General features: G+C 45.1%; 1 protein-coding gene across 1 annotated transcript in view; it reads right to left on the bottom strand.

Annotated features, from left to right (window-relative positions):
* The window catches only part of LOC119371813 (uncharacterized), a 104,757-nt gene that overhangs the window by 12,566 nt on the left and 65,339 nt on the right, over nucleotides 1-26,852 (bottom strand). The window contains 7 exon segments of the mRNA XM_049411608.1: nucleotides 333-433; nucleotides 11,869-12,041; nucleotides 17,098-17,269; nucleotides 18,071-18,236; nucleotides 21,782-21,835; nucleotides 21,929-22,047; nucleotides 22,667-22,753. Of these exon segments, the coding sequence (XP_049267565.1) occupies nucleotides 333-433; nucleotides 11,869-12,041; nucleotides 17,098-17,269; nucleotides 18,071-18,236; nucleotides 21,782-21,835; nucleotides 21,929-22,047; nucleotides 22,667-22,753 (872 nt within the window).

The following is a 26,852-nucleotide window of genomic DNA, read 5'->3' as shown; positions in this document are numbered from 1 at the left end:
ATTCTGACACAAACCTGTAGAACAAGCTAGGTACTCATTCACGCTTTGATGCCGAGATGGCTATCTGCATTTCATAAAATGTGTTCTATCAAGCATGTGGGCTACCCAGACTCTGCCATTGCTATTTGTGCATTAGAATGGCAGTCAAGGTATTGAATTTCCTAAATATAACCTTACTTGCACATTAAAATCATGCAAATATGGTACTATTATGTGGTTGTAACTGGCATCGAAGGGGCAAGAATATCAGCCTCAAGCCCAGAGCCTACAGCCCAGAGCTCTATAGCATCTACTCAAGCATTTGGCTGATGAGATATTTAGACAGCACATACATGTACTTGTAGCAATGATCCACCAGCACTGCCACAGGAGGACCTTCTGAAGGACTGTGCTCATAAAGCAGCCCTGTGTAGCCATCTTCTCCAACAATCAACTATAAAAAGAGAATTTCTTTTTTGTTTGTTGCTGTAGTATGCAAAAATGCATGTTGTATCAGAGCTAAATGTCGAACACAGGCAAGACTTCAGAATGACGAATTGTGCCTCGCAATCAAATAACATGTATAATGTGTTCTTAAAGTGGCCCCCAACATCAAGTCCTTGGGCACTTTAATTTTATGCTTTGTTCCGTGCCTGTTAAGCCATTCCTTATTCGAGTAAATTAGCAGCCAGAAAACAGCAACAAAGCAATAGCCATAGTGAATACACAGGAAGCAGGATAGGAAGGACAGTACATTTGCAGGAAGGATCATAGCATGTACCAGCAGCCAGGCACATATGCAAAGACAGCATCTGCAGGGTGCTTCTAATCCATCTTGGCACAGAACTCATTTTGAATTAATCAGATTCTCTTTTAAGATGGCAGCAAAATACATTTGGAAGCCTCCACAGCCCGTGTTTCCCTAGGCCTAAAAATTAGGACAGCAACCGCAAGATGCTCGATGTTCATGGCGCCAGATGGATTGGCTCGATTTTTCTGTTTATAGCCATAGGATTTTATTTGTTGCAGCTCTTGTATTTAGTACTCCTCTAAAAACTCTTTCTCATTTATGAAAGTAGCTCTTTATTGCAACGTGAGCCCACTAATTTTGTTATCGTGAATTTACACTTATGTGCAGAACTTTCTGTTCTTTTGCAGCGTGAAATGAGGGAAATGATTATGACATTTTCTGCAGTGACCAGTTCTCAAGAAGAGCAACATGATATCGCACTATTGCCCCAACAGTGTTGCTATGGGTATGCAAGGCCTGTTAGGGCTGGCTATGGTAGTTCAGTGGCTATGTAACTCTTCTGCTGAGAAGAAGGTTGTGGGTTCAATTTCTGGCTACTCCAGCTTCATTATAATGCCAGCTCAACGCAAAGAACACTTGTGTGGTAAGCACTGGGTGCACGCTAACCTTTAACGACATGGTGTGTCATGATACAAACGGAACAACATCTTCCAAATTGATAGAATCAATGCAAAATCAATCAACGTATTCCCCAGGAAGCTGCGTTCCCTCTAGCAACAATATTCACAGTTGTTACAGCTCATCACAAATTTGTAAGTTACTGATTTTTTAAGCATAAGTATACCAGCAGCTCACCACACAATGTGCAAAAAGTTTCTGAACAGATTATTTTAATAAACTTTGCACCTAAAAGCCATACAGGAAAAATAGCAGAGGATTTGTAAGGTTTTAGGCAAGAACATTTTAGTGGTTCTGTAAAGGAAGAATTTTACTGTATTGCACACGACAAAGCATGCAACTGTTAGCTAATTTGTGGACAAGAATAAAGATCTGCTTTGTTGAGAGAAAACAAATCTGCTGGCAAAATATTATGCATACAGCCTACAACTGAAGAGCTAAAAGCAAGAGCAAAAAGAATTTTCACACAAAAACAAAGATGGCATTGATCTTGCTTGCACCATAAACCTAAAGCCTACACAAAGCAGAACTCCACATGAAGCGGAAGCACATTATGGCACCCAGTTAAGAAATTTAGACCATCATTTAGTCAATCGAGAATGTTCCCACATTTTTATAAAAACTGTTATTACAGCAAAGTATCAAGTTTTTTCAATGATTGTAACAATTCTTACAGGTTTTTCTCAAATGCAGATATCCTTTTGTATGATTATGAAATGAAACATACCTATAACTTATAGGGATTACTTTGTAACGAACAGATCCGCGCGTGCGAAACTGTCCCGTCTTTGGATCACACCGCGCACTAGAGGAGTGTAGTTACTCGCTACTAGTGCTACGCAGCAGCCCCAACAGTCAGAGCTGTGACCCCTATCTCGCGGTTCGCGTAAGTTGCGACCGCGGCGGGTTTCAGGCCAGTGGTAAGAGAGACAAGTTCTTTGCCTGACACAGTTTATTGTGCCAAAAGCGCCACCAACGCAACAAAATACAAGGTAAAACGAAGCGGCGGAGAGGTTCCGCACGACAACGTGAAAAACAACAACAAAATGGGAAGCACACGAGATTTAGAGCGATAAGGTTCGACTCACCTCTCGTGGCTTCGCAGTCCGGCCCTGAGGCAGTAAGTTGCCTCACGATAGACCGGGCGTTGCGCAGGGGGTGATGGCGTCTGGGTGGCTCCCGACTCGATCAAGCTGTGGTCGTCACCGCTGCTCGAGTCGAAAGACAAGGCGGTCCCCAAGAAAGCCGCGCGCGTCTCTTGGGGTCTGGAGAGGAGTCTCTCCAGAAAAGGGCAAGGAGGGAAAACGGGGCATCTCGACTTCGGCCAGGGAGCAGGGCGCGAAGGGCTGCGGGAGCGGCACGTGCCCTCTCCCATGCAACCCCCCTCGCCACTGCGCGTACAAACGTAGCGCGAAGCCGAGGTGCCGCCGCGTTGAAGACAATGGGTTGCGTGTGCAACCCCACATCCCCCCCTCCTTAATTGAACCCTTTAGCCAAAAAGGGGGCTAGCAGCTCCACCAGGAACACGGCGAAATCCGTGTCGATGAGGGAGCAGCACGGAGACGCAGATCACCGTTATCGCTGAAGGGGCAGTCACCTGGCGAGCCGGAAGAAGGTGTCGGTGAGTGATAATGCAGGGCAGCTTGACAGTTGAAGACAGTTGTCAGGACAGCCCTCGGGACAGTTGTCAGGAACAGTTGTCAGGAACTAGACAGTTGTAAGGAACCCAGGCAGCTCGGTCGGAGTCAGCTCGGCTTGCTTCTGGCGTCGCTCGCTCGCTCGGGTTTTGTGGCCCATGGTGTTGAAAGGGGCACACGGCTGGATTGGTCTCAGCGCCAGACTGCAGGCCACCTTGATTTGCGTTGGTCGCATCGCCAGGAAAGCGTCGTGTCGACGCAGGAGAGTTGGCTTGGGCGCTCATCAGTCGTTGCCCTGTGGTGGGGGTAGAATCGTTCCCCTCCTTTTCTCGTTTCTCCTATAGTCTCTGCTGCTCCTCCCGCTCTTGGGTCTCTTTCTTTCTCTTTTTCTTCTAAGGCGTTCGGAGTCGAAATTCCCCCGACGCTGGCGGCTGGCCGGCTGCAACCCCCGTTTTGCGCAGCGGGATACCACGCTCGTACCGCGGGTGCACTCCGTAGTTCGGTCGCCGGGTCTGCAGCTCTTCGCCGGGCTGTGCAGTGGTTCCGCGAATGCTTCTGCACCGAGGCCATTCGGGACCGGAAGCTGTTTTGCTGTTTTTCTTTCGCCTTGACTCTGGCTGCTGCTGTAGGCTTTGGTGTCGCTGCTCTCTGCTCTGGAATGCGTGCGTTGAAAGTACCGGCCTTTGGGGCAACTGCCGGCGAAAACGATCGTTTTGGCTTGGCTGTTGTTGAAATGCTGCCGATGGGTGATCTGCGGCTCGAACAATAAGTTAGCCCCTCTCTTACTCTCCGAAAAAGCAAGCGCGTGCTTGCTCTCGAAGGTTGCGTGCTAGATATCCGAGGAGCGTCCCATCCGATATCACGCACAATAAAGGCCCTACGAACCGGACAGAGTTAGTTCTGCCGAGATCGCAAGTTGTAACGTCGCACTGAGCTCGTACGTCGAGCCGTGCCTTCGGATGCCAGTGCCTGCGGGCGCGGGGAAGCGTTTCCCTCGGGCCACTCGTTCCCTCTGTCATAGTAGGGTTTGAGATCACAGACATGCACCGGTCCGCCGATCGGTCTTAGCGTTAAGTCCGTCAGCTTGTACACGAGAGAAGAGACAGTCTCTCCTACCCGGTACGGTCCTATCCACTTCGGTGCCAGAGAAGCTGAGAATTTCTTACTGGCATCGCTTAGGACATGATTGCGCTTCAACACCAGGTCGCCCACTTTGTACTGAACGTCCCGATGAGAGCGGTCATACTGCGCTTTCTGCTCCCCACGAGCAGTGCTCAGGTTCCGTCGTGCTTTGCCCAAAGCCTCCGTCACCTTCGCGCGCAGCCCAGCTGCATAATCAGCGCGTGCCGACGAAGCAGCCAGTTCCGTGCTGCGTTCCTGTAGAGTATGTTCTACTGGATTCAGCAGCTCTCTCCCAAAATTGAGAGTGGCGGGGGTAAAGCCAGTCGAGCGGTTCACGGTCGTCCTCAGAGCAAATCCGATTTCAGGGACGCAATTGTCCCAATCCTTGTGCGTCCCCGCAAAAGCAACAAGCATGTGCTTGATGTTGCGGTTTACACGTTCGGTTGGATTTGCCTGGGCGTGGTACGTGGTTGTTCTCTTGTGCTTAATGCCCAGGGCTGCACAAGAGTCCACAAAAATTTTGGCGGTGAAATAGGACGCATTGTCCGTAATCAACTGCTTTGGATAGCTGAATCTCGTGAACACTTCGATGAGCTTTTCCATGATAATGCGTGCCGTCAGCCTTCGTAGGGGGAACAGTTCCACCCACTTAGTGAAGTGATCTGTGACGACGAGAAGGAATTGGTTTCCTCTCGGTGTTCTTGGGTAAGGTCCCATGATGTCACAGGCCACTATTTGCCATGGTGTTTGGCTTTGGGTCGGCTGCATGAGCCCGGGTGGGCGTCCACCGCGCGGCTTCACGCGTTGGCACACATTGCATGAGCGGGCGTAGCGTGTTACATCCCGTTTCATGCCTGGCCAGGTAGCAAAGCGGCACAACTTAAGATAAGTCTTAGGGCCACTTGCATGCCCAGCGATGCACGTATCGTGAAAGTAGCGTAACAGTGCTCCTCTCAACGTGCGTGGGATCACCGCTTTGAAGGACTCATGTGTATCCTTCTTCGCAGGAATGTATCTCAGCAAAGTGCCGTCAGAGTCTAGCAGGTAGGAATCCAACGCGCTCACAGCATTACCAGCTGTTTCAGAGCGCCGCGCATTAACAGCAATACCAGCTGCGTCAACATGCGCCGCGGCCGCGCCGCCGGGCTCCCGGAGCCCCTCAAACACCTTTTTGCAAAATGGATCCTCCCGCTGAGCCTCTAATAGCTCCTTCCTGCTGAACACGTTCCCCACTGAACTGACGCAGTCCAAGTGGTTAACGCTCTCCTCAATTGAAGGTGGGTTGTCCGCCCTTCCGTGAGGACTCTCGCCGTCGAGCAGTGTAGCAGTTACTCTGCTCTTAGGCTGAGTTTCAAAGGTGTCAGGATGGGTATTAATGTTACCCCTCGTGACAACATCGAGCGTCGCAACAGATACGTCGCTCTCGGGCACGACTTCGGGCGAGGTGAGTTGAGTAGTAATGTTACTCTTCTCACAGTCAACGGGCGCGCGCGAAAGTGCGTCCGCCACAACGTTGCTCTTTCCTTTCCTGTAGCGAACGGTAAAGTCGTATCGCTGCAGGAAAAGTGCCCATCGTGCAAGTCTGCCGCTCGGCTCCCCTAGGCGTCTAAGCCAAGTTAGTGCCATGTGATCAGTCTCGATAACAAATTGAACTCCATCGATATTGTAATCGAACTTTTTCAGGGCAAAAATGATTGCCAAACATTCCTTTTCCGTCGCTGAATAGTTTTTCTCTGCGGGAGTCAAGGAGCGGCTAGCAAAAGCTACCGGCCGCAAGCCACCTTCGTGCTGTTGGAGCAAAACCGCTCCTAGGCCGAGGTCGCTGGCGTCCGTTTGGATCACAAAATCTTTGCTGAGATCCGCTAGCCTTAATTCAGTGGTTTCCGCGAGCGCTTTAATGAGGTTGCGCAGTGCCTCCTCTTGCTCGGGACCCCATCTCCACCGCTCACCTTTCCTCAACAGAAGTGTCAAGGGGGCTTGCAGTGCAGCGCAGTCTGGGATAAACTGACGATAAAAGTTCACCAGCCCCAGAAAGCGTCTCAGTCCACCTATGTCTGTCGATGATGGATAGTTCAATAATGCCTGAACCTTGTCATCACACGGCAGAAGGCGACCGTTATCCAACGTGAAACCCAGTAGCGTTACTCGGGTCTCGGCAATCTGAGTCTTGGCCGGGTTTAGCGTTATTCCCGCCGACCTCAGACGCTCCAGCACGTCCCTGAGATGGCGTAAGTGCTCATCAAAGGTTCGTGAGTATACCACGACATCGTCCAGGTAAGCAAGAGCGTAGTGCCACCTTGCATCACCTAAGACGCGGTCCATCAGGCGCTGGTAAGTCGCAGGCGCACCGACAAGACCGAATGGCATACAGGTAAACTGGAAAAGGCCCCTGTGACAAGTGAAGGCAGTCTTCTCTCGGTCACGGGGATATACCTCCACCTGAAAGTATCCTCTGCTAGCATCGAGCGTAGTGAAGTACTTCGCTCCGCCAACATTAGACACGATCGAGGGAATGCTAGGAAGCGGATATGCATCCTTGCGTGTTACCTCGTTCAGGCGACGGTAGTCAACACAAAGGCGGGTCGTCCCATCCTTTTTAGGTACCAGCACCACGGGAAAACCCCACGGGCTCTCCGACCTTTCGACAACGCCTGTATCGAGCAGTTCGTCCAGAGCGCTGTCTAATGCTTTCCTCTTAGCCAAACTCACCGGCCGAGGATTGCATTTCCAAAGAGAAGCATCGCCTGTCTCAATTTTGTGCCTAACTAGCGCAGTGCAGCCAGGCTGTTCTGTGAATATGGCGTCATATTCATTCAGAAGCGATGAGAGGCGAGCTTTCTCTTCCACCGTCAAACTGCTTGAGCTATTGAGCAGCGGGTGGTCCCCTTCGCCCCACTCTGCAGTGCACAGTGCCTCCGCAGTGGGGGATGGGGGACGCGCGCGAGGGGAGCCGTTCCCTCCGGCGCGTTCTTTCTCCGCGGGTCGGTTTGTCGACCCGGCAGAAACATGTACGAGTGACTTTTTCGGGCAATTGTTGGGACGGTCTGCACGCGAAGCATCATCGAACGTAATTGTCTCTGACGCTTTTTGAAAGGAAACGAAAGGTTTCAGGGTGCCACATGCTCGCTCCCTATATCCTCTGTTGCAGACGTCAATAACAATGCCCGTCTTGGCGAGGAAGTCTCTACCAAGAATGATAGGAACCGACAGGCCGGGGAGGTAAGCCAGGCGTTGCCGCCTGACCCGTTTCTCCCACCGCACCACGAGCCGAGCGGCAGCGCTTGCTTGCGCCGAGCCGCTGGCGAGCCGGAAAGTCACATTACTCGATCTAAGCCGGATAGCGTTCCGACAGAGATGATCGTACACTTCGTCGCCAAAGAGTGAAGCGCTTGCTCCCGTGTCTAACAGCGCAAAAAACCTGCGCCTGGCGACTGTTAGCTCAATAAGTGGCACTGGCGTGTCGTTGGGTGGTCCAGTACGACAAGCCAGCGGGGCTAGGAGTTCATGTGTCTCACTCAGCACCGCTTTGTTTGCCGCCGGCCATGCAGTGTTGCTCACCGGCGGCCCCGCTCGTTTCCCGAAAGCGCGTGCTCTCGGCTTGCGGGTTGCCAACAATCTCGGGCGAAATGCCCCGGCTGGTTGCAGCGATAGCAGAGGGTGGTCGGCCGCGCTCGAGCTTGGCGTGCTGTGCCTCGCGCCGTTTGGCCACCGTTCCTCTCTATCGGATGCTCCCTTCCGGGCGCGCTCCGCTGTAGCGTCCTCGGGTCGGTAGGTCGACTCCGATTCTGCGTACCTCGGCCATCGGCAGCGTGTGCTGCTCGCATGGCGTACGTGTAAGGGTCAAGAGCCCAGTCAGATATGTCCCAACCGCTACTCGAGTGCCCGTCACTGAAGGCAACTGCACCATTTCCCTGTGGACGGATGCGAACATTGTCTCCGTTCCACGCGCATCGCGGCTCAAGTGCCTGCGACGCTGGGGGTGGTGGTCGGTACGCACGTGAGGCGAGTATGTCCGCCTGTATGCGTTTGGCCTCCGAGGCCAGCTCGTCCAAATCCCTGAACTTGCCGCCTCTCAAATATGCTGCGAAAGTGGGGTGCGCTTGTCGCGTGACTCGCTCCACCTTCTCGCAATTTAGAGCAGAGGGGTCAGCAATACGATAGAGCTCGTCCATCGCCCTCACGCACTCGAGCAAGGACTCGTCCGGATGCTGAGTAGGCCGCTCTAACTCGCGCTCCATGCGACACTCGTAATCAGCGGGTAGGAATTCGTCACGAAACCTCGCTCGGAATTCGGACAGCGTGCTTGACCGGTGGCCGGTAAGTCGGAACCACCAGGCAGCCTGCTCAGTCAGTGATACTGGAACGACGCGTTCTAGCATCTCGCCATTGGACAACCCCGTTGCCTGCTGGTAAGTCAGCATGCGGTCGAGGTAATCATTGGCGCTGACCGTGTCATGATACCCGCTGTATGTGGGTAAGTCCACCTTTACACTTGGTCGCGCAGCTGTGCTGGGCCTCAGCAGAGTGTTCTGCACGACACCCGTCAGTCTCAATCAGGCGCAAGGCATCCCTTAAAACCTGTGGAGACTCGCTCTGGCCAGTAAGGTCTGGCACAGGAGCTGATTGCGTTGAGCCGGTATGCCGCTGTGGCTTCCTGCTCTCCGCACGCTCGGACAAAGGGCTCGGCGTAATGTGCCTCGCGCCTTCGAGCGGACAATCTAACGGAGGGAGGGCCTCATGTGTAGCGCCACCCTCATCGAAGCAAATCAGATCCCCTTGGCTAATGTTCGCCGCAGGGCCCGACTGTGCGGTAGCAGTTACCGCCGCTTCGTACTGTTGCCTGTTGGCAGCCGCCCTTGACAGCGTGAACAGCGGCTGTAAGTCAGCCTCGTCTGCTGCCATGGTTGTTCGTGTAGTGGCAGTCACTCACACAAACTACTCGTCCTGTTTATCCACTGGCCCCACGTTGGGCGCCAAATATAGGGGTTACTTTGTAACGAACAGATCTGCACGTGCGAAACTGTCCCGTCTTTGGATCCCACCGCGCACTAGAGGAGTGTAGTTACTCGCTACTAGTGCTACGCAGCAGCCCTAACAGTCAGAGCTGTGACCCCTATCCCGCGGTTCGCGTAAGTTGCGACCGCGGCGGGTTTCAGGCCAGTGGTAACAGAGACAAGTTCTTTGCCTGACACAGTTTATTGTGCCAAAAGCGCCACCAACGCAACAAAATACAAGGTAAAACGAAGCGGCGGAGAGGTTCCGCACGACAACGTGAAAAACAACAACAAAATGGGAAGCACACGAGATTTAGAGAGATAAGGTTCGACTCACTTCACGTGGCTTCGCAGTCCGGCCCTGAGGCAGTAAGTTGCCTCACGATAGACCGGGCGTTGCGCAGGGGGTGATGGCGTCTGGGTGGCTCCCGACTCGATCAAGCTGTGGTCGTCACCGCTGCTCGAGTCGAAAGACAAGGCGGTCCCCAAGAAAGCTGCGCGCGTCTCTTGGGGTCTGGAGAGGAGTATCTCCAGAAAAGGGCAAGGAAGGAAAACGGGGCATCTCGACTTCGGCCAGGGAGCAGGGCGCGAAGGGCTGCGGGAGCGGCACGTGCCCTCTCCCATGCAACCCCCCTCGCCACTGCGCGTACAAACGTAGCGGGAAGCCGAGGTGCCGCCGCGTTGAAGACAACAGGTTGCGTGTGCAACCCCACAAACTGCATTGTATATGATATGCTATGCAATGAAACACAATCTCGTGTTTTTTTTTAAAGAAAACTCTGGTTTGTCTGGGCAGTTCTGGCAATGCAAACATCTTTCCAAATTTTTATTTTTTTCAAGAAAAATTTATAAAGCAAGTGGTTGAAGAGACCCAGGGAGTCAAAGCTGATCTGCATCTAGGTATTAACAGCAGTGTTTTAAAGAGCCTCTGCATTACATTGAGGTGTTGTACTCAATCAATACATGTTCACGTAAAGGCTTCCACAGTAAGCTCCACAGCACTTAACACCTTTTTAGGGTTTAATTTGTCATCACAATGACATTTTTATGCTTTTCTATGCTAGCTTTCCTATGGTGAATTTCACTGCACCCACCTTAGAGGCTTAATGGCTATAGCATTCAGTTGCTAAGCTTCAGGTGGCGGGTTTGAGCTGAAGCCACAGCAGATGGAAAACACTTGGGTGCTCATATTTAGGTTCCCACTAAAGAACCCTGGATAGTGAAAATTAATCACAAATCTCCCCAGCGTTCCACAATCATCTTGTGGTTTTTGTCACGTAAAAGACCAGAACTTATTTTTTGTATTTCATTAGCACTCTTGTGTGTTTACAGCATTAGGAGTGCTACATCAAATACAAACTTAATGCCAGTGAAAAAATTCAATAGTTACAACATCAGCAAAACAAAACCTAACATAACGAAGCAGGATAATTACTACACACATCATAAAAAGTTGACATAAAAACAAACATCACAAGTAGTATGCACTTTGTGACTGGAACACTGTCACTATGAATTTGTTACAACATTTGCAGAATAAGAGTTCTATGGTTAAAGGAACACTAAAGGCAAATATTAAGTCAACATTGATTCTTGCAATAGCGTTGCAGAAACCTCGTAGTGCTTGTTTCGTGCCAAGGAAATGCTTATTTTGAAAGAAAATCACGTTTTAGTGGTCCACACGGCGTTGGCGCACTTCAAATCGCCCGCCTGAATGGATCTTCTGACGTAGCAGTTGCCATGCCCAACATTGCCTGCCTTTACTGCCCGGCCACCGAAGCTATGGTTCCTTGCGCAACAGCGGCCATCAACCTTGCCAAGACGCAGCCACGGGCCATTCCAAAACTGTATAGTTCACTGTAACAAAGCTTGGCTTGGCCAGCAGAAGTAGAGTATCGACAGGGCGAAAATAGCGAGAGCCAAGCACACGCAGCAGTACGCGATACCGACACTACCAGTGAGACGCACAGTTCAGCGAAATCAGAACTTTTGAGCCCCTCGCGCCGTTCCCGATGTCAACGCCAACAGGTTCTTTTTTCCATGAATCAAACAGAAACGAACAAGCAGCATTTTATTACGTCTTGTGATGCACAGAAGTTTCTTTTTTTTATTGCGACTAGTTTGATTGGTAGTGGTTAATTGTACGTGGGACTCTGACGTTATCGCCCCGCCACGGTGGTCTAGTGGTTACGGCGCTCGACTGCTGACCCGAAGGTCGCGGGATCGAATCCCGGCCGCGGCGGCTGCATTTTCGATGGAGGCTAAAATGTTTGAGGCCCGTGTACCTAGATTTAGGTGCACGTTAAAGAACCCCAGGTAGCCAAAATTTCCGGAGCCCTCCACTACGGCGTCTCTCATAATCATAGTGGTTTTGGGACGTTAAACCCCAGATATTATTACCCTGACGTTATCGGGATCATTTCCAAAATGTCCCACTCGTGGCGCATATAATGTCCTACATTTACCTTAATTTCTCGATTACTAGAGCACTGCTGTTGACACTATTGACGTTTTAGACGTTCTCACATATTGACCTTTCACTCTGACATACATTGTTATTTGCCTTTAGTGTCCCTTTAATCTGCAAAGTAGAGTAGCATAGACACTAAGGGTAAACTTTATTGATACACATGCTGTCATCTATGACTAGACCATTTTTTTGTTTTTAGGGGCCTTCACTTAAACAAATAAAAATGGCAGGCATTACCTGAACGGTTTTATCACACCAGCGATTTGCAGCGTTTTCCCCATTTCTACCTCCAAGAAGCATTTGATAAGCACAGGCCACTTCATAGGGCTCCTTTTGCTTCAGCTTTTGATCAAGGCAGACCACAAGGATGGCTTTCTTAATGGACTCCACAGATTCCACATTCCGAGGATCTACAGCAAAAGGCAAAGCAGGGCTCAAGCACAGAATGCACTTACAATGAATGAAAACGTTTCCTTAGCAGATATCAAGAATTATTAACATCAACAGATGCATTCATGTTTTGTTTAGTTAATCTGTTCTCTAAACCCATATTATGAAGTGCCTGCTAATTTTAGGTTTTGGGACCGCTATAATGCCCTTGTTCCCAATGATTGAGTGCAAGAAAGGGCGATTATTAATGGGTTAGGTGGCACGGAGTGTGCTTGTATATTTCCCAGAGATTACACCACATCAAATTATAGAATGAACATGTAAAGGTTATAAAAGCTGCTGTGAAGTTAAGGCACTCTCCCATGATTACACCAACAACATATCATTCAATTTTGTGGTTATTCAGTGCTGGGCAGTATCGAAGATACATGTATCTTCGATACTATCTTAGATACTCTTTGGGTATCTTGTATCTGTATCGCGATACGTCTCGCAAGACGTGTATCAGTATCTGTATTTCCGATACATTGAAGAATGTATCGTGTATCTTAAGATACATGATACTGCGATCGCAACACCACCGTGCAAAACAATAAACGTTGGTCGAACTCCGCTTCTCAAGCTGATACTGCTCCCGCTAAGCCACCAGATTAAATCTAAAGGCCGTGACAATGTTTTATTGTTCCACCAGAGTTTTCCAGGGAGGGCAAGTGATGAGCTTTGAGTGTCCCTATTGAGGGAGCCGAGTCATATGGTGGCACTAGCGTCGTCTCGACAAACGCGCGAACGTCTAAGCCCAGACGGCATTTTTGTTTTCACGGCTTCTTTTTTTTCTTTTTAGTTGTGTCGGTGCTATGGCACTTGGCTCTTAGCTATACTATACTGTGCCGCGTACTCCAATGCATGCGGTGTCTTTTGCACAAATTCTGATGCCGCTGTAGTGTCGTTATCGAAGTTTCTCTTGTGTTGTGCATCGTTACGAAGCCTGAAGAATGCAAGAAAAGGGGTTGCTTTGCGTCTCGTGGCTTTCACACATCGGTGATTTGAAGGACTTCGTCGATACATGTTTCACTTACATGCAATGAGATTGACTTATATACAAATAAGATTATAACAGCTACAGCACCACCCGTACCGACGCTGGATTTAACAGAACAAGCATTCACTTAACAGAAGCTATCTTGGCGTACATCGCCTTTTTTTTTATTCAATGAGTTTTCAAAATCATAATTTGATTGTTAGTGCAAGTTCTTTCTAGGCTGTCCTTTTCCATCCCATACATTACGTATGTTTCTGTATCGCTTTTTTCGGCTCTGCTTATGGCAATATGTCATTAACATGCTGGCAACGCAAGCTCTCTGCTTTATTCTTACTTTTAGCTGCCTGCATTATTTCTGCTACTGTTTAGACTTATATTCTACTTAAGTTTACTATTATGTCTAGGCGACGTTGAGATCAAATATATAATAATCTGAGGGTGCTTGGAGTAACATAAGCAGCAATATAGTGTGAACAGCGGCAGCGTTCTGCAGCACTTCATGCAACTATAGAACACGTTTTCTAGGCTGCAGATGTTCTCTCGTAAAAGAAAAATTGTTAGAAGATCACGCATTACTGAGTACGTCGCTAACGAACTCCTTACGCCAGCAGATAAGTAGAATATAAAAGTAATTACAGTTTTATGTCCTCTACGTAAACAAGATGCATCGCAAAGAATGTCGCTACCAACGTTCTCGCTGATGTACACCTGTCCGGCGATTGGGCATTGCGAAAACCGTGATACGTTTACGGACAAGGTAGAACTTAAAGGGACTGTCTACCGTACTTCATCGCTTTTCTGTTTTGTACTTTAGTAGAAAGCGTATTGTCTGAAGTGCCCAACCTTGCAGCGGTTTCTCTGGAAAGTGAGCAGAAATTTTTAAAACAGAATTTTTCGATCTGCATTCGGTTTTCTTCCATCGGCGTGAAACATGCCCAACCCTCTGGTTGGTGGACGTGATGACGATTGTAGTGCCAGTAAAAATTAAAACCGAAAGCACATGTGATTTCCGTAGGACGACTTTATTTTCGCTGAACACTAATGTAATCAATGTAACAGTCGTTTTCAGCGCGCTGGCAGTTAAATGAAGCATTATTATACGATTACAGAGCACTTGTTTTGCTGCAATCGCAGTCAATGCGTTTATTTTTGTACTGCTGCCGCAATCCAAGCCAAGTTGACTCATCAAAAAGAGATGATAAATGCACGCCTTCACAGTGTAGCACATGTGAGACATCCTAACAACAATACAGCAGCACAGTACGACCAGCGCGGAGGTCCGCATGGCATAGCGCACGAGTTGAAGGAGACGAAATTGATGGTGGCGCCACAAGCAGTGCCACCGGGCGCCTTTTTTGATGCGTGAGAAAAAAAAAGCAAGAAATTACTCTCTGACGCAACCGAAGGCTGCCTCAAGAGCGTAAAGTTCAATTTCAAGTTATGCATGTTTGTTTTTTGTTTTTAAGCAAAATGATTCTACCTGCGAGGATTTCTTGTCCTTCCAGTAGATTGACCACATCGCTGTTGGGAGATGCTAGCAGTCATTCTTTCACGATTTTCAACATCAAATTAAAAATATAATTCCTTTTTTATGGGACAAAAGCATGCTCGTTGCCGCCGATGTGACGAACGATCTTTTCATTTTCAACACAATCAGAAAATTTTTTCCGAGCGGTAGGCAGTCCCTTTAACAACGGCATTTGCACCATTGTGCGGAGGCATCTTATTGAAGATGGCAGACCGCTAGCTGGTCAGCAAGCAGAGCATCGACTCTGTCCAAAACAAAAGCGGCAAGAAAAACCGTTATCAGCGAAGTGTATAAAGAGCTGTCATGGTAATCAGCAACCCCCTTAAGTTATTTTGGAACAAAAGTAATATACCTTCAGCAAGAAATACAACACTTTAGAGCTCCTAACAGACATTTCATACAATGAAACAAAATTGGTTGCAGTTAATAAACTTTCAAGTGAACATTTTTGTGCATCGGCGTTTAGTGCTACATTGCCGTATATACTGATATATAATAACAAATTTCCTAATGTATCGAAGTATCTTAAGATACAATTGGAATGTATCGTATCGGATACAATCGGCGTTGTGGTATCTTGTATCTGTATCCCAAATACTTCTTGCCTGAGTATCTTGTATCGTATCACGATACAATTTCAAAGTACCTTTGCCCAGCCCTGTGGTTATTAGACATGTGGTGATCTGCCAAGGTGTTTGAGTTTGTGGAAACTTTTCTGATTTCATTTTGGTGCTGCTGAATCCTCCATTTCATGTCTGCAGTTTTGGATCAAATTTCCTGCAAGGTGTCACCCCTGGCAACCATGAATTTTCAGAAGGATGTTTCCCATACATATTTAGTGTTTCTAGTATGCAAACACAACTGCATTTTGAACAATTGAAACATAGTACAACCCTATCATCTATAATAAAATTGTCATCACGAACAACAGCAAAAGCTTTCCAGTGAAATTCACATTCTCTCTATTTCCAACAGCATCAACCAAAGCACTCATTAAGTGATGTCTCCGCAGTAAATCCAGCAAAAGAAATGAAATTGTAACCACAGAGACTTCTCGTTCTAGACGGAATGAAGAATTTACAAGGACACTTAAAACAACACAAATATTAGTGGAGAGCTTGCCAAATGTGGGAACTAGTAGTCGAAGACAAAAAGCAAGACAAACATTTTTACTGGGTTCTTGCAGTCACATTAATGAACCAAGAGACGGTAAAGCGAGGGAGAGGGCATTGGAGATTAAATGCTATCAAGGATGGAGTTTCACAATTTTAGCTTGACAAGACAAGAAAAAAGAAATGTCCCACAATAAACAAGACATCCACTTGTTCTACCTCTTCTGTGTTATTTTCAGTCTTTCTTTGCCCTAAAAACTTATAGATATTAATCTAAAATGTCAACTAGCCTGACAAGAAGCTTTTCTGTGATATCAAGGGCTGACATAGAAGATAGAAAAGGCAGTGGCTGCAGGTATCCTTCCACACGATCACAAGAAATAGCCGCAGAAGCCTGGGAATGTGCCATGACATGGCATACAGAAGAACACAACACAAGATGCAAGCAGCAACAGTGGACTTGAAGTAATCAGATGAAGCACCAGAAGGCATCCAGCTTCCGTTTGAACTTCCAAGAGCAAATGACACAAGCAATATTTTTTTCCATCTACATTACAGGAAGCCGACTTGTTCTGACCATATAGTACATTCTTCGTTTTACAGATGGCCCCATAATTGGCAGTGAACCTTTACTTCTCGTGTTATCCTTTTTCATGTCTTGAACAAAAGCATTTCTGAAAGATTTTTGTCTCAGGGTAGTCGAATTATTGCCAAGTCTCTAACATTTTATTATGACCAGGCTCCACCAAGACGTTATTTTGAATTTTTCTTACATCAAGCACAGTAATACTTATGTAATAATGTTAGTGTATATATGATTACGTAATTAGTGCGTAATGCATTCGCAATGTGCTCATAAAGATGTCATCAGATAGATGAAAAATAAAACAGTGCTTAAGACGGCACAAGATGAAGACACAGACACGGCACTGACTGTCCCATCCTAAGCGCTGTTTTATTTCTCATCTACTACGCACCAACCAACCCAATCAAGCACAGTGCTCATGTCATCAGGCTTAACACAAATTATTAGGACACATCCGTCACAGCTCAACAACCACTAACTGGAAGGAGGAGGGACCAAGCTAGCACCTTCAAGGTAACCATACCAGATACTCTCTAATACCCTCCACAAGAGAAGCAAAAAGACAATTAAAGTGTGTCCACATTAAGCATTAAGTATGACAGCAGCTGTACACATACAATGCAGCCACACCTTTTTAAACCATTGATAATACCACTTTTCCCACTAATGATATTGTATTTGAGCTTATATTCCACTTACACACAGAAAGTGCAAAACAACAGCAAATTCGAACTATAATGCAGCAACAACAACCTCAGCTTCCAAACGCCATAGCCAAGACTTGCAAAAGTACAAAAAAAGCACTGCTTACTTTTGCAAAGGTGCTCAAATGCCTTCGCCCAATTATCTCTGTGCTCAGTTGTCAGGACACCAACTCCAGCAGCAGCACTCACTGACATATTTACCACCTGACGAAGTTGCTCAAGAATTTGGTGCTCATCATATGGATTTCCTTGGCTATCATAAACATCAACTGCAAAAAACTGGTACAAGACCATACAAAATCAAAGTTATTACAATGAATGTGTACAAAACTCAGACGTACTTTTTATAGCTTCCAATGCACAATGCAAAAGGTTTTCATACAGAAGTGTACTTTTTGGTTATGTTGATCATAAGCAAGAATGTGCAAAACATTCTGCCTTCTCAAACCTCTATATATGCTCAAACCTCAATATAACGAACATGGATATAACGAATTATTGGTTATAACGAAGTAAATGAAGAATGGTTGTGTCATAGCTACAGTGTTACAAATATATGTTTATAACGGTTTTTTGGATATAACAAACTTATTTTCATGTCAGATGCGACTTTGTTATAATGAGGTTGGAGTGTATTAACAGAAAAATTGACAGCATAATAAAATCCTACAAGATTATGTAAACAAAGATGTGTGTGCATGCTGTGACAATGCTTGCTACTAAAAAGTCACACACAGCTATGTCATCGATTTCTGGTTGTCATCTCATTTCATAAGCCACTTCAGCGAGGCACAGAGGGCAAAACCAAGTGCACTGGCATGCCTGCATGTGCTAAGGAATTTGCATGTATTCAATGCCAGTTTCAACAGCAGCAGATGCTGCTCTGTAGGTGGAACAACTATGTATTTTGGCAACTACTGCCGTGATATCTGCACTTTTGTTCATGTTAACAGCAGTAAAACAAAGCATTAAGGTTCCTTATCAATTTTTTAGATGAAGTGTCCATCTTCTCATGCCACTTATTACATTACGCTTCAAAAGCTTCAACATTTCTATATGCCTAAAAAGCAGTTTTCATACCTCATTGTTGTGCACGACGAGCACATGTTTAGGTGGGTTGTTACCAAGAAAGTATGTTTCCAAGCTATCCTGCTTATCACCTGGTACACGACATGTGCTGAAGATTTTTTGGTACTGCGACATGTCCAGAGGATGCTTTCCCATCATTTCTGGAGCCAGCTGTTCCCTAGCCAGGAAAACAGAGTTTGTTTCTTTTTGTTTAAGCTGTTCCTAATGACAAACACAAAAGCATAACAAAGCAATACAACATAGAAAATATCCCAAATGATTATTGTTACCAGTATTTGTTTATACATTTGTGTAAGAAATTTTCCATTCTGTGCTATGCAATTCCGTTTATTACTTTGGAACTGAAAGGCTACCAACAATCAATGAGGAAAAGATATAAAATAGCAATCTTCGAGAATGCTGAAGCCAGCACCTGTACCGTTTTTTAGCAGTTGATTTGCAAACCAAAGAGAGAGGAAGAGTGTGTGTGCGCATGTGCATGTGGGTGTGTACACACATACACACATTATAGATACACACAAATGCAAAGTCAAAACATGGAGGAGTGCTTTATCTGGCTTATAGTTGACTAAAACACCCTGCTACAGTGGTCTGGTGGTTATGGTGCTTAAATGAGTGATCCGAAGGTCACGACATTGAATCCCAGCCTTGGAAACCGCATTTTGATGGAGGCGAAATGCTAGAGGGCCGTGTACTTCAATTTAGGTTCATATTAAAGAACACCAGATGGTCAAAATTTTGGAAGCCCTCCACTACGGCATCCCTCATAACCATATCGTAGTTTTGAGACGTAAAACCCCAATAATTATTTTATGAAGTTGACTAAAACGAAAAGCAGAGGTGCATCAATCAACCTGGCACTTCTGGAACGTGTGGTCATGTACAATGAATGCATGGGGCAGTAGTGCAAAGTCTGCCTGTGTAACTGTCTTTTTCCCTCAGGTTTTCATACACATATACTGTTTATGTACTTAGCTTCCTGCTAAAGCTTGGAAATTAAAGAAAAGAACTATAGAACTGTAGTGCTCTCCTAGTTCTGGCACGCCAAAAAGGTGATGTAATATACGTATATGCAATTAGGAGTTTATTGCTCATAAAAGAATAAGTGACAAAATTAATTTTACTCAAGTTTGCCCCAGGCATCGATGGTCATGTGCATCATACTGAAATGCATAAAACAAAGACCTATGCGTATGAAAGGGACACCTGTCACTTAAAACAAGGCATGTGTTGCAGACAATACCATTTCACTACTTCGCAAGCACATGTGCGACGTGAGCAGAAAGTGCATATTCTTGTCTATATAACAAAGCAAGGGTGGTTTATAATTGCCATGTGCCAGGATACCCCACGATGCAGGCATCCAGTGTCCAACAAAAATGAGGCACATGTAATACCGAATGACAACCCTTTCAAACCATTTTGGATTAGGAAGCATCAGGATTCTTCAGGTGCTTTTACCATAATTACTCCTCTGTTTAAATGGCATAAACATACTTGAGTAGGTAGCACAAAAAATGAAGACACAAGCAAGGAACAGAGACACGAGATGAACACTATGTTGTTTCTCTCGTACCTCGTATTAGCGCTCGCCTCATGTCTCTGTTCCTCACTTGTGTATTCGATTTTTGCGCTACTTGCTCAAGTATGCAACCTTACATACTCGCCCAGATTTCAGTTCTGATATAAACAGTTTACTGCCCTAAATGCCCAGTGCTGCAGCAGTCAAGCTAAAAATTCAATGGAACATTTCTTATAAGAATTTGTACATCTCGATTCACAGTCATGCTAATTAGTCGTCACGCTGCAGAAATGATAGCAATTGTGTACTAATATGAGACAGAAGCCGATGACAAGCGTAGCTTTAGCTGGAAGAAATTATTACTTTGTATATCGAGGCTATCGTCACATGGCTCATGCTTGTAGGACAGCTGGGACAACATCTATAATTGCACATAGATGCACATTACCACTACTGCTCTTCACTCTTTTAAGCTCCAATCATTTACAAGATATGTTAAAGGGGCCTTGCAACATTTTTTCAGCATGGTCAGAAGACGCTGCCATCGGTAGTTGATACTCCTGAGAACACACGAGCCAAACACTATATCGCAGCACACGGCCTGGAATTTACAATTAATTCAAGTCAGCTAGAAATCGCTACCTCTTCTCTCTACAAATGATGCCATATACCCAAATTACTGCGCCATATACCCTAAGTCCATAGCTATTGGCTGATTTGAGCCACATGCGCTGCATAGTTACCGTGGTCGCCACGTGCCCACACACTCTTGTGATTCCATTGAAAGTAGGCCGCACGTTCCAAAGAAAAAGTTAAAAGAAAGTTTTCAAGGTCATGACGCGCGCTGACGAAGGGACAGCATCTTCTTGCTCCCTTGTCATCCCCCTCCCTGCGTAGCTTTCAGTGCGCTCGCTGGTATGAAAGGAGAGAGAAAACTCTTAAAGCATGCGACAAATTCCTGCAACTCCACTCGTACTTGAATGACTAAAAATTTTTGCAGCAGTCGATTCATGAGGCAATAAGCTCTTTTAATGAAGCCATTAGATGATTACTTGAAAAAGTGTTGCAGTGCCCCTATAAGTCTTGCAAGCAGTGCTCTCCCAGCAGTGCCAGCAACCCTTTATGGCACAAGTTGGCAGTATTCTGAACCTTGTAGAAAGACTACAGAACAATGAGGCACTTGCAATTGTCCAAACAACATGATGAGCAATGTCACAGCTCTACTATTCCAGTAACAATGATAGTAGCACTGCTTGCAAGCATACTTTACATCATAACATGCGTTGTAAAGAGTGTAAATGTATGCATGTAACATACAGTCAACTTCTAGACAAAGAAACATGGCATACTCAATGACAGCTAACTTATGTACACCAATTTGCAAGCACATGTTTGAGGATGCCTGAACATAAGTGTCGGCATTTCATAGTGGAGTGCCTAGTGTACGGCTTTAATGACATTGTGCTAGTTTAAAACTTTGAATCCTGCTTTTAATGCCACTGACATCCCGTTACAAAGCATATTATTTTCATTTGCGCTATACGCTCAAGGTACACTTTGGTCAGCTCCTAAAACACTTGCAAACAAAGCCACATTGTGCTGCATTATAAGTACTCACTCAATTGTCAAACTGCAGCACCAAGTGCCATGCACGCCAGGGACAATCGCCAGTGAATTACAAGTACAACTTCAAATTTCCAAATGATAATCAAAATGCATTCCCCATATCATTCAGAGTTTCAAAAGTTTAGATCAGAAATAGCATAAATGTGACTTAGTCTTCATGTTTTTTTTTTCATAGTGATAGCATAGCTACTACAACTAATTTTATAGCACTGACCCACAGAGATAGAGCAAAACTATCTACCAAAAAGAACTCAGACATCCAGTACTCCATACCAATTACAAACATGCATGGTATAATCCACACAAATCACAAATGCAGTAAAACCGTATTAGATTGTAATGTAATCAAAGTGACATGTATTAATATGGTATAAGCAACACAAATTCATCATGTAATGCATCTAATAGGATACGGGAGAAAGTGTGCAATTCTAAATTTAATTTGCAGACTGCAGACGCAGAAATAAGAACATCTCAAAAATATGTAAACAACAAATATTCAGAATACCTATGCATTTTAAACGGCCACACACAGTGCAGCCCAGAAAACTCACCGTTCCACCAACGCTTTGAAGTCTAGAGCTCCAGCTATGAGCAAAGCAGCGTGCCTACAAATTGAAAATGAAATAAATAATGCATTTTCTAAATTCTATATACACATGAAATTGAAACACCAATATGGATTTATAAAATTTTACTACCTCAGTTGATCTTCTTTCTGCGTGAATGTCTGCCTAGGCAGTGCCATTGCAGGGTTTGAGTACACCACAACTGGCATCCTATATGTGAGGTAGGCTCCTTGCAACCACCAATCTGCAAGCTAAGCACAAGGAGTAACATATTATATTTACTGCAGGAATGAAAAATATATAAAAATGAAGTAAAATAATAATAGTCTACACTGTGTCACTCATTCTATGTCAGACGCACCAAACAACGAGCTTGACCATGTCTACTTTCTTTCTAAAAAATCATAATTATCGTGCTATAGCAAAAAGTGTTACCATAGTGTACCTCCAGCAACCCCCCCACCTAAATACTGTTCAGTTTTGGGCCACCATATTATTTTAGCAGATGGAGCAAAAATTCCAGACGCATTTAGCAATATTTCTTAATATAAAATCATTTTTGTGTTGCTCCCAAGTTGTATTGGACAAATGAAGTATTGTTTTTTTCAGATGACATTTACTGTATGAACTTTGCATGTTATTTTTTTTTATGTGTTAGCACTGCGTAGAAAAAATAGGAAGTTAAATGGCACAAATACAGAAAGCTTCCACCTGAGATTGGAGCGAAACACACTTCTACTCTTCAGAACAAAACCCGTACATAGTAAAACTGACCCTATAAAAAATTAGAAGCTGCAACCCCATGAACCTTTGTCACCCTTTGAGAAACAAGCCTCGTTGCTGCCATAGAACAAGATTTCACGTGCTAACCCAGTTTTCTGTAGATGCTGCTTTGGCTTCGAGAACTTTGTACAACTTCTCTCCGATTCCATTTGGCTTGCCAAACTCTTCTACTGCCTGGAAAATGAGAAACGGCCAATAAAAGCCAACATTAGCATTATCATTCAGCCTTGGCTCAAGAAAGAAGGCAATGCAATGCCTTGCACAAGCAATACACGTCCTTCAAATTCCAGACCAGTATACCATCAGGATTCGTTTCCTTGGTTTCCGGTATTCTTTTACCAGCCAGCACTTACAACTAGGCTATACCTGTGATAACATACATGGAGCTTAGGATAACTGAGAGCTGAGCTAGTTGGTAAGTATTCATTCTAAAAGACAGGGCGTGCAAACACAGACACAAGAAAGAAGCCAAGACACCACAAGCGCCGGCCTTTGTGGTGTCTTGACTTCTTTCTTGTGTCCGCGTTTGCACGCCCTGTCTTTGAGAATGAATACATGGAGCACTGACAAAGTGCAAGAAAGCAATAGCACTGGAATAAAATCATTAAATTTATCCTGCCCAGTGTGAGTGAATCATAAATTTCCCAATTTCACAGATTTTTTTTTTAATCGTAGTTTTGCAGGCTCTGATGCCAATGTCAATAAACTTCAGAGTTGTGTTTTGAAAACCAAGAAGCTATGACTAAACCAATACAGCTAGCATTTAAAGAGCACAACCGACATGCTAAAGAACATTGTGCCAGAGCTTAGAAAAGTACTGGCATAAAAACTTTGCATCCTACATCTTCTGATTTTGTAGGTGGCTGCCAACTCTATAACTTATTTATTTCAAAGTACCTCAAAAGGCCCTCATCTGAGGTTATTATTATTACTTCAGTGGACGGAGTCATAACATCAGGTAATACATAGGTACACAACATAATCATAGGAAAGAAAATATAGAATAAGAGATCACAAGGTTAAGCAGCACCGAATTTCTCATTAAAGTGAATAACAAGCAGTAAACACAAATAATACAAATATATATACAAATATGTACACAGATTATGCTTAATAGAATTTTGCAATTGGCTAAAGAAATGCAAGATATACATACATCATGCACTACAACAGACATTGCTCACAAGGTCGTGAAATTTACAGGTTCGGTAACAGTGACCACGTTGGACAAAAGATTATTTTAACTGATGATCATTCTAGACATGAGCAACTGGGCAAAATAGTTTGTGTGACATTACAAGCACTTCATTTTGCAAGAATGAATTCACTTCAATTTTGAGGTTTTATGTGCCAAAACCGGGATTTCATTATGAGGCACGCCGTATTGGGTGCCTCCAGGTTAATTTGGACCACCTGGGGTTCTTTAACATGCACCTGAATCTAAGAACACAGGTGTTCTTGCATTTCACTTCCATTGAAATGCCCATTGAAATGCCCATTGAAATGCAGCCACTGTGGCCAGAAATCGTACCCGTATCCTCAAGGTTGCCAGCACAACACCTTACCTACTAAGCTACCACAGGAGGCTTCACTTTGCAGGAATGATGCATCGAAGGGAGGCTAGAGAAGTGGCTTGAAAGAACTTTACATGAAGTAATTTGCGGTTTTAAAGCTTATGAAAAAGTGAGAGCCGAGTAGCTTGTTGTCAGCATGATCATTCCTCGAGTTCACCATGCCTTCTTAGTGCTATTGTGCTTTTGTCACTTAAATAATCAAAACATATTAATCTGACAACCTGAATCTCCTGATATTCAATATTTCCAGTTAGATATGCATAGCATGGTTCCTGCATAGCTGACAAATATTCTACTGTTGCGAAGATTAGAATGACATATAAGCTGCTCTGCGTGAAGGAACATGTTTCATATTGTGCTGCTGCAAGCCAAGCAAACAGTTAGCTGAATCTAAAGTTTAAAGGGGAATGCAGGGCTAAGAAAATTATTTTCGAAAAAAATATGCATTTTCAAATTTGAGCTGTTTTGAATTGCTGGTTCATTAAAGAACATGTTCACCAAGTTTGGTTGTTATCTGTGTAGCGGAAAAGCATAAAATGAATTCTTTTCATGAGACAGTGGCACGCATTTTCTGTCGAAAGCGTCTCTAAGACGCCCTTTTCAAGACGCGGCTCCAAAGTGGGCAAGAAGCCAAACGCAAAGTGAATGCCCATGTTAAACGTTTGTTTTTAGTGCCTTTTAGTCATGTAAGACCTTCTGTCGAGAGTACACCAGAGGACAAACAAATAAATAAAAAGGCACATTTTTGGCCACGGCGACGGCAGAGTCGCTGGCAAGCCGAAACTGAAGCTGGAATTGGCGGAAACATATCACGTAATCATCCACCACTGGTCTCACGCCAATTCTGAGTCACTCCTGCGATGTTTGTGTGCTGCTCAGGTTATGTGTTCTTTCTCCTGTGAGTTCACTGCGATCAGCAGGTGGTCCGTTTTGTGACCAACATGTGCTGTGAGCAACATTCACAGCTTGAAAGCTGCGAAAAATCAAAGACGATTGAATGCATTTGTCACAGAACAGCGTTGTGTTGGACAGGAAGGCCTTACATGTGCAGCAGGTCACTTTGATTAACCATCGAAATAAAGAGCACGTTGTGAAATCTTTGAACTCAATTTTCTCAGCTTCCACTTTTGGAGAGAACAAGCCTGTTAGGAAAACTATCATTTCCAAACTGCTTCGCTAATAGCTGCTTACAAGCTTGTTTCTAAACTGAAATTTTGTCAGGAACAAGATAGGCACTTTTCTGATCCCCCTAAGTGTTTTCTAACGTAAAAAAAAATTCAGATGCCCGACACGTAGTGACAAAGAAAAAAGTTATCTTCGCTTTCAGAGTGATGACAGTTTAACAGAAACGTCATAACAAACAGGTGACTGGCCTTATCCTACACTAAAAACCATCTGGAAGGCATCTGATCACGGACAATTAGTACATTTTCATTATTTTTGAAATTATAGTTTTCCTAAGTTGGCATGCATGATGTATCACTGTAACAGCTATTGGTTTTTTTGTATTCCCACTAGGGTGCTGAAATTTGGAATATGTTCTAATCACAAGAAGATAAGCCATGCGTGAAATTTTCATCAAAATTAGTGCAACAGTTCGAAAGTTGACTATTCAGCCCCGCATCCCCCCCCAAAGGGGTCCTGAACCACCCCTCGTGCTCGGTGAAAAAACACATAATGCGGAAAGCAGATGCCGCTGTGAACAGCTCAGCCAAATCTTGCTGTCATGCGTCGCAAGGAGAGTTTAAAAGAGCAGCACAATGTTGCCACTTTTTCAAATGCCCTCTCTTCAAACAGAGGCTAATCCTCACTCTCTTTGAAGCTGCTACAATTTGTCATTTAGAAGAATGCTGCTATTCTCCAATAGCTGACGTAAATCAAAAGCAGAATTTGGATCAGATGCACTTTTTGCCATGGGGAGCTGCCACATGCCAGCGCCAGGGTCTATAGACTATTTTACGTAAGACATGTGGGCGCCGCCACCTTGGGCTGTTAAACAAATGTTTTCTTATTTTTGTACCTCGTAACGTGAACTGATAAGATCAGGAAACGCTGAATGCACCAACCCAACCGTTTTTATGTGTACTATATGGGCACCGTAGCACTGTTTGTTTAGTTGTTCAAGATACAAAATGGCAAGGTTAACAGCCCAATAAGGCGACACCGAAACCCATCCGTAAAATAGTCTATAGTGTGATAAATGGAAGGAGGCTTTTGCTCAAGTCGTGGCATATTTAAAACACGCCGGCAAATGTGAACCGATCCCTAGGAACAATGCCCTCAGTATACGTTCACGGCTTCTGAAATGTGAGGGAAAGGGAAAGCCGGAGCCGTGGTGAAACAAGTCGGGGAGATGCTTCCATGACCAGCCTCGTCACCCCCTGAGGAAGGGACTGAATCAGTCCCGAAATGTCGGGCTCTCTATAAACTTGGCTGGAGCCATTTTCAACCTCCTAAATTCACAGCGTAGCAACACTAGCGCACACTGGAATAACATCGCGAGTTTATGAATGTGTTTCGTGGTGCACAATCAAGTTCATGTTCATAATGCATGATGACGTAGCTTCTTGCCCCTGTTTAGCTACCAGCGCGCTCATCAGGACGAAAGAAGAGTGAAAGCAGTGAAGGTGTGCGACAAATTCCTGCAACTCCTTCTGTTTTTGACGGATTAGAAAAACTTTTGCAGCAATCGATTCGTG

Source organism: Rhipicephalus sanguineus, chromosome 1 (genome assembly GCF_013339695.2).
Source record: "Rhipicephalus sanguineus isolate Rsan-2018 chromosome 1, BIME_Rsan_1.4, whole genome shotgun sequence".
In the NCBI taxonomy this organism is placed as follows: domain Eukaryota; kingdom Metazoa; phylum Arthropoda; class Arachnida; order Ixodida; family Ixodidae; genus Rhipicephalus; species Rhipicephalus sanguineus.
The sequence above is the reverse complement of the archived record's forward strand: the minus strand, read 5'-3'. Positions and strand labels throughout refer to the sequence as shown.